This window comes from Anopheles gambiae, chromosome 2 (genome assembly GCF_943734735.2).
Source record: "Anopheles gambiae chromosome 2, idAnoGambNW_F1_1, whole genome shotgun sequence".
In the NCBI taxonomy this organism is placed as follows: domain Eukaryota; kingdom Metazoa; phylum Arthropoda; class Insecta; order Diptera; family Culicidae; genus Anopheles; species Anopheles gambiae.
The window spans coordinates 118,051,242-118,067,919 of NC_064601.1; the positions used below are offsets into that span (position 1 = coordinate 118,051,242).

General features: G+C 37.7%; 1 protein-coding gene across 31 annotated transcripts in view; it reads right to left on the bottom strand.

Annotated features, from left to right (window-relative positions):
- LOC4576783 (guanine nucleotide exchange factor DBS) overlaps window positions 1–16,678 on the bottom strand; it is a 28,658-nt gene that overhangs the window by 10,232 nt on the left and 1,748 nt on the right. For 5 of the 31 annotated variants that reach the window (XM_061649981.1, XM_061649982.1, XM_061649980.1 and 2 more), the window contains exons 3-11: window positions 15,158–15,568; window positions 14,483–15,069; window positions 14,301–14,416; window positions 12,733–12,889; window positions 12,337–12,654; window positions 12,070–12,279; window positions 11,600–11,779; window positions 612–731; window positions 445–540 (exon numbers count right to left, since the gene is read on the bottom strand). In XM_061649981.1, coding sequence (XP_061505965.1) covers window positions 445–540; window positions 612–731; window positions 11,600–11,779; window positions 12,070–12,279; window positions 12,337–12,654; window positions 12,733–12,889; window positions 14,301–14,416; window positions 14,483–15,069; window positions 15,158–15,568 — 2,195 coding nt within the window. Of the gene's footprint in view, window positions 1–444; window positions 541–611; window positions 732–1,111; window positions 8,737–11,599; window positions 11,780–12,069; window positions 12,280–12,336; window positions 12,655–12,732; window positions 13,776–14,300; window positions 14,417–14,482; window positions 15,070–15,157; window positions 15,569–16,678 lie in introns of those variants that run through there. The other 26 variants (XM_061650000.1, XM_061649994.1, XM_061649995.1 and 23 more) reach the window with 18 other exon arrangements.

Genomic DNA, 16,678 nt, shown 5'->3' on the forward strand with positions numbered 1-16,678 from the left:
ATTCAACAGCATACATCTATTTCTTGCTGCCGTGCTACGTTGCTACACTGACACCGTTTAACTGTTAATTGCTTCTCATTTCCGCAGATCGCTTCGAGCCAATCTCATATTGATCGGCCAATGTATGTTATATTCCCACATGATTAACCATTTGCTCAAATGTAACACGTTAATGCAAACGTGCTACATGTTTAGACAAATTAAAAGCATCGTTTACTTGCTAGCTTTACTTGAACTGATGCTTAGGAAGTATTTATTATTTACCATAACACGAACTATTAACTGTGTTCGTCTATTGCGTATGCCAGGACATTGCCAGGACAGTCAATACAAAGTTTAATGCAGTAGCAAATTGAACTAAGAACGCGTTTTTAAGCGTTTCAACGGTTGAATATTTTAAATTACGTGTAATCGAACATGAAATAAGAAAAAAACACCACTTACCTTTAAAATAGATCCCATTTCCGCGACATATATACGCTCCGTTTCCAAAAGTTCAGCTAGCACGTGTCCTCTCTTCAGCTTTCTTTCGTCAGCGTCCTAACATAAGAGAAACGGCGTTGAAGCATATCTATTCTTTGCAACTGTACACAGGGTTTCGAGTAATTTACCGTTTGACTTTGCGAATTCAGATCACTGTCCGAGCTGGTTATGGCCGTATCGCTGCTAATCGAAATACCCGAGTCCAGGGGTCCTTCAATCGAACGTGGTCGTGATGAATAATTTTCAATCTGTAAATCGGTTGCAAGAAGAGGTTAATTGTTATTTTGACGTAAAGTCTATCAAATGTATTGTCCCCTGTTTATATCTGTGTATAATCAAACAGTATGTATAGGACACTCTTTTAAACTTTATTGAAAACAACAAGTGAATGACAATAGATTAAACCCTTTTAGTTATATTCAAAAGATCAAAAAAATCGGTTGTCGGCATAATTTCTATGCGTATCTTGTGAAACGTTTTCAAATGCAGCAATGCGTTGAGAGAATTTGAATTTGAATTAAAAAAATGATTCGAAGCACGTTATATCAGAAGGAAAACGTACCTCATATTGAGGTATAATGTCTGAATTATTATTTCATTTTCATTCATTATTAATCATGATTCTTACCTTGTTTTGAGAATTTCTGTGCTTTTTGACACATGCACAGGTTTCATTCTTGTTATGTAACGCATTATCACTCTGCAAAGCATTGTTGTCTGTTGCTGCCGAAGCTGTAAACAGGTTGCATGCTAAAGCCGATTTTCCCGTGCTGCTAGCATTTGTCATATCTATCGAACTGACAAGACGCGATGAACGGTGGGCAAATGTTTGCGGTTTTTTTGGGGCACAACAACAAACATTGACAGTGTTAAAACATTCTCGAAAATCACTAGATGCATTTTCGTTATCATCACCATCCAAATCGCTCGTTACCGGGCTTGAAGGTCCCTCAACTTCTTCGAGATAGTTCCGGTTTAAGAACAGCGAGCCATCACATCCTAAACGGATACTTGTTTTAGAAGTGTATCGATTTCCGCCACTGTTTGTAATCGTGGTCGCTGAACCGTTACCGCCCGGTAAACTGTTTGCACAGGTAACATTTGAAACATGTGTGGACTCGCTGCAAACTGTGCTGCTGCCGTTACTGCAGCTACTATTGCTACTGATGGTACTGCTGCTTGTCGATACAATCGAAGATGGTTGCTGCTTGTCGGGAATAGTTGAACATTCACTCTGGTCGCAGTAACCATCGTCCTTATCGGATTCACTCCCGGTAGAGCCACAAGAAGAGGTGGATGCGTAGGAACAGGAAGAAGATCTATCGCCCACGTCCGTAGTAGAGATCAGCGATACAGGTTCTGGTAAAACGTTACAACTGTTTCCATTGGCGCCGGTACTGCTGCTGATGAAGATTTTGATGCTGTTATTCTCTTCGTTTTTTATCTTGTTGTTAATGTCTATCTTGTCGTCGTAAGCCTTTGTTTGCGGATTGTTTTTCAGTTTAATGTTGCGCTGATTTTGATGATTCCAAAACTTATGGCGAGACGATGAAATTCGGCAGTTCTGGGGAGATTGAGCCAAGGATTTTTCAATGATCATGCTATTACTCTCCAAATCTATTTGCTTTATCTTCGAAGTAATAATAACACGTGAATCATCATTCATATGCTTTATATCGGTGGTAGTAGCATTATTCATTTTTTCATTGAACGTGCTGCTGTTAAGGAGGTTATTAATTACCAACTGATCCTTTATACACGCGGACGATTCCTTCTTGCTCGCCTTCGCCATATCGCCATCATCTGTACTCACAATCGAAGTTCGTTTGCCATTTGAAATTATTTCTAATTTATCTGGTGGGGGTGGTCTGTTATTGATGGCAGTTGACGGAACCTTCTCGCTACCGCCCTCCATCCTAGCTCTAGTCTTGCAAGAGACAGATGATGAGGTCGAAGAGGCTGAGGATGAAGAAGATGACGAAGACATTGGACAGTTTGAAAATTTACAGTTCTTGTAACCACAAGTACTGCTTGTCTTACTGTTTTTCTCCTTTCCTTCTGCTGCATCCCCGATCTGGTTTCTATCCATGATAAGCTTTTCAGTGGATTTCGACTTTGACAAACGTTGAAATTTCTTGGAACACACTTGTACCTGTTGCTGTTCCTCGTTTTTCCCTTTGCCGATTCCATGTTTCTGAGCCTCGTTCATGCTTTTCTCTACCAGTTGATCAACACCCTCTGTCGAGCCAATATGGTCTTGTCCTTTAATTATTTGTCGAATGCGCTTGCTGATTGTGTCGTCACCGGATAAACCATACGAGTTGCCATTATCCGGTGAAACGGGAGGTAACGTTACTTCTGTTGTATTTGTATTTGTTAAATTACTTTCTGTTTTATACCTGGCACTTAATCGTTTATGCACTAGATATTTGTTCGGCTCCGATTTCCTATGCTTCTCAAACCGATGCCCTGTAGTAGTTTCTCGGTCTGCTGTCATATTGTTTGAGCGGATAGGATCGCAGCTTTCGTTAGTGGTGGAATTACAATTTTGACGATTCGATAGTGAAATATTTGAAGCAGGGTTAGAATCCCCCTTGCAATCCAGGAACAGTTGATTGATGCGATGGATATCGTTCATCGACTTATGGCGCGTAAGTAAGTTTGTGCTCGTATGGCTTTTCTGAAGTTTGAACATGCGACAGTTTTCCTGCTTCAAACCTCCACTTTCAAGCAGCTCTGGGGCCTCTGCACTCAGTGGTTTTCTCAATATTTGATGGTTCATCATGATTACGTTGGCACATTTTTTGGCCGCCGGCGATTGATTGATCACACGCATCATACTGGGTCTGTTGTGCTGCCTAACATCCCAACTGAGTCTTTTATGTTGAACATCGCTAGTCTTTGTCAGAACTGCAGAACTAGATTGCGCAGTGTGCGCATCCAAGTTCTTTTTCTCGTTGATCACTCCGTATAACTTGTTGTCTACATACCGCTCGTAGCCGCGGCTGTCGAAATAATATTGCACCGTTTCTAGTTTGCTTTTCTTCTTATTTTCAAACAGTAATCCGTATTTTTTTTTCGCCAATGCCTTGATTTTGATGTCCGAGTCGTTGATGTACTGCAATTTACCACCTGCCGAACTACTTTCCGTTGTGTGCGATGAGTTAGTACCAAAACCATTATGTTTTTTATACACCAAATATTTAGATTTGCCAGTTTCTCCATCATTATGATCCTGGTCTTTGCTGGTTATTGACGTTCTTTTATCTTTATTTTCACCTTTGCTTATCAATGGGGTGGATGGTTGCAACTGATCAATTGTCATGTTCTTCACTACCTTTCCATTATTAGGACTCTTTGTTTTACACTCCACGACAATAGCTGTGGAGGATGTACTTTTTGTATCGATATCTTGCTTTAAAACCATTGCATGATTATCCAGATTCGAAGATTGTGCAGCTAGATCGATCGTATCCACCTCTGACGCTTGCTTATTTTCGACTTCTTCTTTCTTTAAATTCACATAGTTTACTTTCAACAGCTTCATTTTGGGGATCCTAGCGGTAGCGAAGGATTCATCCTCAACTCCGCTGCTGCCTTTGTTCGGTAATCTTGGTTGGATTTTCCGTCGGCAGTCCACCTTGGGTTCTACCTTGATTTCACTTCTGTGTCCACCTAACACTCGGCTGCTGCTCGCGCTACGATTGTTTCGGAACTTAGCGTAATGCTGGGACCCTTTCCCAGGGTTACTATTTGACGCCTCATTTGTCGCAGGCACTGCCGACCCCGGGCGATGTGCGTTTTGTTGTGAAATCGATCTAAGGGGTGCCGTAGATTGATGTACAACACGGGATGATTGATGCATCATCATTTTCTTCACATTGCGTACTTATGTAACACTTTTATTCACTTCACGTTTTTATTCAAAAATATCACTTTCGATTGTATAATACAACGTTCACTTTCGATCAATCATTGGAAACCCTGCTAGGAATAATATACACGTTGTTGTATATATATGTATAAACACGTAACATCTAATAAGCTTAGTTAAAAGATTAAATTCTAGATTTTGTTTTGTTGAACCAGAAACGACAAATAAGACAGTTTATCGGAAAATCTATAAAAAATACCTCATCTTGTTTTCTCTAGTATTATCTTTGTGGATACCCATGCACTAGACCATCTTTGTATGTAATCGATTGTAATGTCTCAGGAGCAATCGAAAGAGTGCACTATCTGTGTATAATAACCCCCTTAATCTGATTTTGGTCATTTTTGACCTAACAAATTCTTTCTCCATGCTAAAATATGGTCTATTATCATACTTTTATTTTCGAAAATTTTTGAAATTGAACAATAAATACTCTGCCTATTTTGCCTAAGTCATCGTGGTAATATGTGTAAGAGTTTCCACCGTTTACATTTATATAAAATATGTTAATAAAAATCAAGCTACTCTAATTCGACCTGACCACTCGAAAAAGAGCAGCAAACAAAAAACATCAAAGTACTCATGTTCATTACCATCTTCTTTTTCAATGGTGAAACCAAAATAAAAATCAAAAAAGAAGCTTAGAAACTGTAACTGCATGATTTGTTCAACCAGGAAAACCCAAGCATTTTCGAAAGTCGATTTCCTACAACTGGAGATGAGCTCAATTTTCCGTGCGCTTCTTCATCTATCCATCAATTGATTATCCGATCCAAGAAGCAGGCTTACGAAGGAACGAGAGAAGAGGTTCAGCATAACAAATTGCAGGACCAGGAAAACCACAATTAACCACTCTTCTCTTGATGCTGCGATTCTCCACCATTTCAATACAGAAAGTGGCTGCGCAAATTGCATGGAGAAAAGATGAACCAATGTAATTCCAATGGTACAGCAAATTGCTATGTGGGATAAAGTGAGGATGGATTATGCATAGCTATGTACAAATTTCGTGAAACTTTGTCTAGTTTTGGCTGTGAACGGTCGCTTTGCATTCCTTACGTAAGCAAAAACAATCTTCTTTCCATTAACAAAACAACACGCAAATTTTTATCCATCGATTTCAGGTAGCTATTGCCACAGTGCCACAGCTATTGAAGTGTTTGCTCGTTTCAATCGACGACAATTTACTTTTTTGGGGCGGTGATTTAACTTTTCTTTTAATTTGCATGCATCTACTATTGACGTAACATGTATTCGAACTTCAGTAAACACGCCTCCAACTCCCGTAAACTCGCGATCAACTAACGTGGCTTTTGTGATACACTGCACTGAATCAGCACGGAAATAAAATCCTCATATTTCAATGCTTTTAGTTGGGCGAGAACCACATGTTTACAAAACACATCCTGCTTATTTGGTGCAACAACCGTAGCCGATCAAGGCTTTACTGTGGGGCTTGGCTATTAGTGACTTATAGATTACCCATATAGTATGCTTGTCAATCCTGCACTATTGGAGATTGGTGCATTCGGAGCTTGAACCAATGACGGGCATGTCGTTAAGTCAATCGAATTGACGACTGTACCACGGAATCGACTGACATTACATTATGTTACATTATACGCATTTGAAATAGCTTACGCGTTATATGGCTTCAGCAACGAACAAAAACATAAATCGAACCCTTTCATTCGTCAATACTACTTTGAAGGATTGCTTATGATGGTACATATTTATGTTGTTCATCTGAATTGTCACTTAGTTTATTTATAGACAATAATAAGGGAGAAAATGTTACGTTGCTGAAAAGTGAAAACCTGCGATTGTGAAAGTAGCTTCCACATCCAAATTGTATACAACAATGAACCCTGGCGAAGAGTAAACGAAAAGCTCTGTAGATGCTATAGCACGACCAACGTAACAATATAGTAAACGTCATCTTAAAAACTCCCACGCTGTAATGCTTTACTCTTTCAATAGCATTCCTGCAGCGTAATTCTGGGAGAAAAAAGAAAACAAACACTTGAACGCACCTTACCATTGCATAGGATCGAAAGTGAAAATACCGCCGCTCTTCTTACAACGTTTCTTACTATTGAAATGCTTTCTATTGTAGCTTTCGTCAAATGGTTTATATCTGGGTACCAATATATTTATAATTGTTGCAGAACTGTTGTCTTCTATAATTATGCTCTCTTGAACATTTGTGTTCCTTTTAATTCAATATCTTCACATCGTCAACATTTGCAGACACTTTTGCATCCCCAAACGAGGATATTGGTTATTATACATATTAAACCAGTTGAAAACTATTCTCTTTCATATGGAAGACTGAAGCAAAATATGTAATTTCAGTTTTTCATTATCATTTACTAGTTCAACAAAACAATCTCTACGAAATCACAACGATGCAGCTATATTATAATCATCATTTACACATCAAACACACAACAGCTGGGAAATCCAAAGTTGTTATAATCACTGTTTCTATTTTTCCTTTATGACATGAATGTAAAGGTTTTGCAATTATTTTAAAACAGTATCACTTAGTATCGTGTTTACCAAACAAACTACGGTTTACACTAAACATCACTCATACACCAGAAAGCTGTGAACAAACATTTAATGTTGAGATGAATATATCCATAACACCATCTCATGTTCACACCTGTTTAACTACTCCATCGAATTTCGCATTAATTCTAAACTTGAATGCTATAAAAAACACAAACTCCACCAAATGTATAACGAACAATTCGCCGTCAAATGTACTAATGATACATATTTCTTTTCTTGTTGGTTCAACCAGCAAGCTTTATGCTTATCAACGTACACACACGTTCGCCACAACACTGCGGAAATGCACGACTCAAAACAAGATTTGTCACATATTCTCACATATTAATCTTCAGATAACAATAAAATATTGTTTGCACATTCCACGACACATACCACTAGGTACTAGGACACACCACTACCTCTACAAAACCCTTCACACATAACCCCATGCACATTTGGTATCACACAAAAATCCCAACGGTTTGACAGTTACAAACAGGTTACAAAACTGTGTAAAACTTGTTAAAAACACAATAAAGTCTAACATAGTAAATCCGAATAGCAGCACGACACCACAACGTCCAACCGCTACGAAGCGCCTCGGTAGACGAATGAACTGTGACTGAAGAAAGCAACACACTCGGGAATGCGCGCTCGGTAGCGTGCGATCACAGAGAGAAAACCTCACGAAAAAAACATATTTCCGTTAGCTCACTTGCTCATGATGATCATGGCGGCATACTCTCTTACCTCGCGCATTAACGGAAGCATTATCGATCTCTCATTCCAGCATTATGGCAGAGAGTGAAGCATTAAAGAGCAATTCATAACGTTCAGATCATGGAATGGGTGGATAGCAAATAGAAATGTTCGTTCATTTCAATATTTCAAAAATATTATCACCTACTATTTAATCCACTATAGTATTCTAGTTCACTTGAATCAATCACTGTACAATAATCGAACATAATATGAGTTGCTCACGATTACATATAATGGATGTACGTTTAATTACGAACACGAATACGAATAATACGTATTTACAATACATCAATGTAAATCAACATTTGTTCAGATGTACTCCAATTCTTATTTTCCAGCCAACACATTGTCCAAATCAAGCACAAATGACTACCGTTGAAATGTACTCTTGACCTACACTGTCCAGCAAAGTACCGCTACTGCTGCAACACCATCTAGTCTACAGTACCCAAGGCAAAACATGCTTCCCCAATTAACCCGCATTTCTCTGCACGCCTTGTAGGTTTTTTTGTTGTTGTTTTGGCTAGCCACAGCTTCAAGTATTGCTGTAGCTTACGTGAGACAAAAATGCTTCGTCTCGGCACCATTACAAAATTGCGTTAAGACACGTTTTTAAGAGCATTTTAATTGAAAAAAAGAAACTTAATCTGCAAATCGATTCATCTTATACGATACTAATTGATTCTTTTTGTGACGTACACTTTATAGTGCGTCAATTTTTGAGTTACCATTTCCTATGGGACAAGATAAAATATAATCAAAAATAAAACGTTCAAGTCAATCTAGAACTAACTACATAGTCATTAAATTCACCATTTATTTTAACATTCTAGTGGGAATGTTAGCTTCAGCGTAGCATGTATCATTTGCATCTATTTCGACTGCACGATTAAAACATACAAGCGTTCTTGACGTTCAGAAAAAGGACGGATCTATACTCCATAAATCATTTCTTCATCCCCCCTCCATTATGGTAAGCGATATCCCAATTCAATCGCATATCTCGTAGTAAAACATACTTCTATTCGTCCGACACTATGTTTATGTTTATTTATTTATGTTATGTTTATGTACAATGTATAATCATAAGATAAAACTCCTACCCTAAGCCATCTCCTCAATTCATTTTCACTTCATTTGTTACACTTCTTGTTGGTGGTTTGTTTCGACCGATGACATTGTTTCCCAACATGCCATAACGAAAGGTCGATGTGCTTTTCTTTGTTTACCCCTCTGCAGACAGCGAACAAATCATCGCAACAGACGAAACATTTTACTTCATTCCTGTATCTCATATATATCTTCTATCTTCTCAGTCTATTGTTACATAGTTAACGAACAATAAATCGTGTCACTCGGTCGCGATATTTATAATGAAAGTTTATATGGGCACCATTGATACTAACTAACTTTTTAATCTAATCTAATCTAATCTAACTGACTAAGAAATATTACGTTGATAAGCATAAGAACTGTCCGCAATGCTAAATGTAGACTTCTGCAATGCAAACGGATAAATTCCAAGACAACACGAGTGAAAAAATAATAATCCAACTGTGAGTAATCAATTTCCAACATTAATTTATGTTCAGTTTACTCACACCATCGCTGGTTGATAAAAGTAAATTCAAAGGTGTGAGTATTCTGAAATAGTATTGTATGCGTTTCACGCCAAAATTCGAACTTTACTTTTGCTCTATATATGTATTGCCAAGCCCATGCGAATCGACACATACGAACAATAACAAATATGGATTCACATAGATTCGCTGAGAAGCATAGCTCGATGCATTATAACGTTGTTATGAAAACTGTATTTACAAATCCCAAACAATTCACATAAATGGTAACAGCGCTAGGTGTTTGATCTCGTTTTTCATTGTTGCATATACATTGGTTGATCAATCTTGCGTTTGAGAAACAATGTGTTGATTTTTCGTACACAAACATTAGTATCAAACGTTACTAAGAAAACAATCTTACAGAGCAGCGATATTGCAGAACCGTTCGATTTGAATTTCAAACAAAAAAAAACTACAACTCTTTTTTACTCAAAACGAATTGTTCTTTTTCTTGAAGAGCTTAATTCAATTGATCATAAAGAAGTACAAAAATGTGAACAGATTAATTGCTATTTCAATAATAGTTTCATTTTAGGTTCATGATGATTCATGAGAGTTTTTTTTATTACTAATTTTTCATACCAAAATAAGTTCCACACAGTTCATCGTCCTTCTCGTAATTTCATTTAACATGCACATTTCCTGAAACATGAGTGTAACTGATGTACACTTTCAGCCGATAACAGAAAATGTCGATTACGGGCATAAATTTGCGTGTAACGATGATTGCATGATTGGGTTTGCTGTACGAACGGATAATGGTACACAATCGAAGAAAATGTATACTGAAGTCTTCTGATGTATGGCAGGAGGATTGTAATATTGTATAGAAAATGTTTTTTTCGAAAAAGGCAAATCAGTAAATATTAACTAATTTCAACTCAATAATCACTAAATAGACTATTCTGCCACAGATAGCACCGTAGAAAGTAATAGGTATACGTTACGAGACAATGTAAGTAGACACTATTATTGTGTTAGCGCTTACAGCATTTGTTCGACAAAATATGATCACTAAAAAAGGAAAAGTTTAACTTCCACAAAACGGATCGTCCGCAGGAAAGGAATTACGTGCATCAATTATCTAGAACATAACAAGATGTTCGCTTTCCCTCACGTGATATTTTTAGGTCATGAGTTCTGGAAACAACTTGTCCTTCCTTGCCTCTTAACCAAAAGAATGAGGCGAATGCAGTCAAAGATTCCGGTTGAGAACCACTTTTCACGCCTCACCTTCCTCGTGCTAACTTGTCTGCATTTAGGCCAACCACAAAACTAAAGGCCTACATCCGACGATAGCCTGTTTAGTTATTACACTAGCTTTCTGGTCAGCTAGGGGAACCAAGGTAATTCCTGTTTTCCGTATAATCTTCAACAGGAGTACCGTAATCTTTATTGCCTAACGTCCCGCTGCAGCCTTGACAGGTTGGATTAGACCTCTCCCAAGCATCCGACTTTTAGTTTTTCTTGGCCCTTCTCTACATTCTTGTGCTTATTACTGCTCTTGCATCAGTACAGCGTTTTGCACACTTCCTCTTTGCTTTATCTCTCATCCTTGCTGAGTGAAGAAGCTGCCTAGTCAGAGAAGGAAAATGGGCCACAATAAATGACGCAATGAGAAAGTCCAACCATATCGTAACGTAAGGGCCTCGACCTACATAGCATGCAATGTAGGTAATTCATTCTTGCAAGGTAGAACAAGTTTTGAAAACAAACTGTTCGGTAACCGTCTCGCAGACATCACAAAATTACCCCGATTGAAATGTTGTGATGCAATTTCTCGTTATTCAAGGTTACAGCATAACTTCTAGTTTGTAAACTGGAATTATTAATCGTGTCATGAGATCAAACGAAATTAGAACAAAGCTTTTGCGGCCAACAGTCTAACTGACCCATAACCCATAACTGACCATTGATCATAGTTGAAGTTCGTATAAATGTCTCGAGCGGCTGGATGGTATGCTCTGAATAATGTATGATGACTACGATAATAAGTAAAAATAAATAAAATGAGTACAGAATACTGCACAAAAATCATCTTTATATTAACCAGAGACGAATGAAATGAAGCAGAGATGAGATACTCAATTCTCTATGATGCAAAAAAAACCAACCAAACCAACCTTTTTATCGATGTATGTATTATATAATTATTATTTATTGTCTAGATTGTCCAGATAGTTATTGAAAAATGCAAATTAGTATGATCCCTTTGTGACGAGAAGTACAACATACTCACCTTACTATACGAGCGTCGTGTACGAAACATAGGATGAGGAGCACCACCTGGAGGTTGCAGCGGTACCGCAGGTTCCGGGGTAACGGTTTGTACTGGACGTGGCGGTTTTAAGGTCAGCTTCTTTAATGTAGTCATGCGCTTATCACACATCAGTTGTACGTCATCGATACGTTGCAGCACCTATTTAAAAATGTATGTAACATAACATACATTTTTATAACATAAAACCATTACATTATAACTTAAATATTAAAAAAAAAACATTCGCACATGTATGATTAACACAGAATTTCAAAAAATAATAATGATGTAAAATATTTTTACGATTTGCAAATGACTGAAATGATTTTTACAAGCTTTTTTTATTCAAATGTATCTGGTTGGCTATACCGAGAGTTTGTATAATGGTTTCAATGTTAAATTTACCTCATGCTAAAACAATCCATGCAATTATATTTATGAAGACTTACCTGGGAAACTAATGCCTTTGTTTCAAGAGTTGTATTTTCTTGAATTTCATTCTTTATTTCGTTTGGACTAGATAATTTAAATTCCGCAGCTGATGCCAGATAATCCTGAATCTCCTGCAAGCTCTGTTCTGCTATTTCTGCTGAAACAGAACATTTTTCGATTCGCTGAGTTGCCAATAGTTCAATACCTCGTGTACACCATTTATTTGCCTAAAAGTAAGGAAAAAAATAACCTTGCCTACATTTGCCCTATTATTTGACCCTTACCTTCTCAACCCGTTCCATCAACTCGCGAGCTTTGGCAAGTGTGTCTATTCGTTTCGATAAACGATTGTGTATCAATTCGCACACACGATTCAACTCATCACATTTTGGTTGAACCACCTCCTTTGGACAAGAACTAATACAGCCTCTTGAGCCTATTAGACGTTGACCAACATTGATCACTTGTTCTGCTCGCTCAACATCTACACTACAGATCACCTGAAATTCTTTGGTTTCTTGCAGCAATTGGTCCATTCTGGTCACAGTTTCGCCAATTTCAGTCATATCCGATACGACTTTTAAGTGTCGGTCAAAGTTATTCTGATGTAATGAAGAAAGATCGTATATAAAATTATTTCACAACCTACAACCTTAAACATCATAACGTTAAAATCTTACCTGTAGCTCGCGAAACTCTTGCTCAAAGCGACGAAGTTCAAGACATTTCTTCAGTCTCGACAAGTGCATAGTCCAAAAGTCTTCAAACTGACGCTCGGTTTCCTCCAGTTGTACCAAAAGTCTGTGACAATCGCGACTGTCATCAAAATGATGCGTACTAATATTTAAATAATTTCTTGCACTGGATGTTTTATCGGCATGCGCTCAAAGGTTTTTGTTTGACAACATAGCCATGACGTATGTTTCATTTAACAAAATAATGGTTTCGTTTTTTTACTTAACATCAGTTATTAAAATTGAAAATCATATGAGTAATTGACATTAAAATATTGTCACAATTTCAATAGCACTATGCCTCAGAATATCAATTCATGAGAACATTTTTTTATTATTAACCAAATTTTTGACCTTTACCAATGATTTCTTTGAAATTTGTTTGTCGTATATTTAAAAAAAATATAAATATGTATGTTCATAGTGCGCAGATCAGTTAATGCAAGGTAAACAATAACATGGTCGTAAATGTATGTATCAATGGAATATTGTCATTTTCTTTTTCTTAATCTTTAGTGTATCAACATATGTAGGTTGTTATAAATGCTTCATAGACAAATAAGTAGCATACTACTCATATATACTAACTCATATACGCATATACTCTATATATACTATACGCATATATTCGAATAATTAGTACTATGCTATGGTGTGACGACTAAGAGATAAGAGCCATGCCGTTTATTACAGAGCCGTTTATAGAAAATACCAATGGCGAATACTCTATAACATTTCTTCATAATATTATATATAAATAAATATAATATAATATACAAATATATTAGAATATTTCAAAGATTCTTCCTATGCTTTGGCTCAAACCAATCGTAGTCGGTCAAAGCCTGGGCTTTCAGACACTTACTAATTACACATAATAGCAGGATAGTCAGTCCTATGTATGGGGGGCACGGTCCATTCTGGGCTTGAAACCAAGACGGGCATGTCTGTAAGTCGTACGAGTTGACGACTGTACCACCAGACCGGCCCTATTTTAATGTATAATAAATCAAAATACATGAAATCAATCAAATTGTAGAAATAGCTATATGTCCAAAACTGATACTGTAGTTTTCTAATGGTTTTGTTTGCATTTCAATTACACATTGTTAAACACGCAGTTGAAAAATTGCCTCATGCTATAAAAATTCATTGATATTGTATTCATAAAATAACCAGTGCAAGGTAAAGTGTTATCTTATATTTATCTTAAATTCTAAATCCTAAAGGACTGCTAACATGAACAGAACAACCATGGACAGTCAAAAAGATAAAAATTAACCAACAATTGTATCTATGTTACGATCAATAGGATAATATTTTCTTGATCCAAGTTGATCATCATTATCTGTAAAGTGCCTTTCAAAAGTAATAATAGCGACAAAGTAACAGTAAATTATATCAAGGCTCATTGGCAGCAATACCTCTCCCTAACAGAACATTTTATAAAATACTGTTTGCATATTCTTCTATTTCTATTAAACAAATTTGTTAGCATTTAACGCATCACTTACCTTTCAATTGAGCTTATATTTCCAAAACGCTCAACAGTTTCCCGATCGCATTCCTTTTTGCTTTTCATTTCCTCTAGCAAGACCTCTCCGTGCTGTCCAGCAGAAAGTATATCCTCCTGAAATAACCGTATATTTCGTTTGATGCTTAATTCATCACAGCTTAATCGACCATTATCACATACCTTCAATTTTTCATATTGTTCTCCTTGATCGTGGATCAATTTTTCCGTTGCTTCTACTGAATTCGGAAATTCCATATCATGAATTGATTTCATGAAGGCGTCCAAATTTGAAGAGATGATATTAGTCAAACCAGAAAATTTTTCTAATGAAATGCGTTGCTGTATCCAATCATGATGAGAATAGGCAAGCTCACCGCCTAATTCTATGGTTAGCTGACTGCGACAAACATAGTCATACAATTCCTCTAGCGTTGCACAAACTATAACGCGGAAGCGAAACTCATCCTTGAAGAATTTATTGCTCACTTCTGAAATAGCTTTCTGTAAAAAGCCTGCCGGACGGATCACAAAAACGAAGTGTACTATCGCCGGGAAATAGATGGAAATTTTCAACAATACTGCTTTCACTGCCGCCCATCTATCTTTGCGCCGATCGATGATTAGGTTAAACCCTAGATCCGCCTCGGATAGCGAAGGTACAGACGTAAGGTAAAGCATTAGCTTCTGATATTCGAGATCAGTAAGATTTTGAAAGTTGTTATAATCCGGAAACGTTATCAACGGGCAACCGTCCTTGGATCGACCGCCTTAAATGAGACCAATCAAAATGTATCACTACACCAGTCGGATATAAGCAATGGCAATGAGACCATCCTACGAAGCGATCGATCTTACCCGTGATGATGGCATACTGCGGATGTAGTAGGTCTGCCACATCTCCTACGCTAAGTGGTTCCTCGGCAGAGCTGACACTCACGCCCGAATTCATATTGTCTCTTATGGTTGACCCATTCGAAGATACGTGTCCGTTAGTAGTAATCAAAGAACTACAACTGCCAAACGTATTCAAATTGAAGTTGTTACCATTTTGGCACACATTTTCAATGAGCCTATTGATGTTGGTAGAATTCTGCAAACTTTGATTTAGCACAGTCTGCACAGATGAGACGGATGTCACTGATGATTGATGTTGAAAAGCATTATGATAATTATTAAACTGATGATTCTGCTGGTGGTTTTGGTGGGCTGAGTGATACGAACTTGCGTTGCTACTTGTACTTCCGTTAGTTGCAATATTACAATTTTCTAAAATAAAAAAAAGAAACCGAAAGGACATGGTAATCTTTTTATCGAGATTTGATGTGGCTCGTTAGGTGAGTTCTTACTAATTTAAACAGTTCTTGATAATGCCTTTAAAAACGTATCATCTTGTAGAAGAAAACAAGATATTATAAACTTTACTACATACCGAAATTGTGGATATCCTGGTCATACCTGATCTTTCTTCTTCTTTTGGTACAACGACCGTTGTCGGTCAAGGCCGCCTGTACCACTAGTGGGCTTGAGGGGCTTGGCTTTCAGTGACTTATTGATTACCATAGCAGGACAGTCAGTCCTACGTATGGGGGCACGGTCCATTTATACGGGGCTTGAACCCATGACGGTCATGTTGTTAAGTCGTACGAGTTTACGACTGTACCACCAGACCGGCGGGCTTTACCTGATCCTGCCATGCCTAAAATCTAGCACAGTTGCACACTTTTTAAAGAATCCCCTTAATCTGAGGTATACGCCGAAATTGTCAGCTTCGAAACCCAATTCAAATCAGGAACTGATAACAGCCCATTATGATAACTAAAACCATAACCAAACCCATACCGGTCCTGAGACCGATAAAGTAATCATACCGTGTATTTACATTTACATTTTTTACCTCTCGAACCTTTCGAAACAGAGCCACTGGATTTCCGCAAGTGATGGAAACCCCATCCATCGAACCCATCGCACCCTCAACTCCATATAATTTTGGCAGGATTTCGATTAGTTCGCTACTGGCTATTGGCATAGAGACAGGGGGATACAGGGCTTGGAACAGATCATGAGCCCATACCGGTCCTGGAGTTGATACTGATTCCATATTTGTCCTGGAACCGGTCATGAGCTCATACCGATCCTGGAACCGATACTGAATCCACACCGGTTCTGAAACTAATTCAGAACCTTTACCCATCCTAAAACAGATTTTCAACAATCCTGGAACTGTTCCTGGCCTTTATCGGATCCGTAAACGTAACCCTGTTTCGGTCCTGGAACATATACAGTTCCTGTTCTGATCGAGTAAATGATTCTGCAGATCTCCAAACCATAGGAGGCAGTACATGTGCAGATTAGGAATACCGTATGAATTAGCATAGG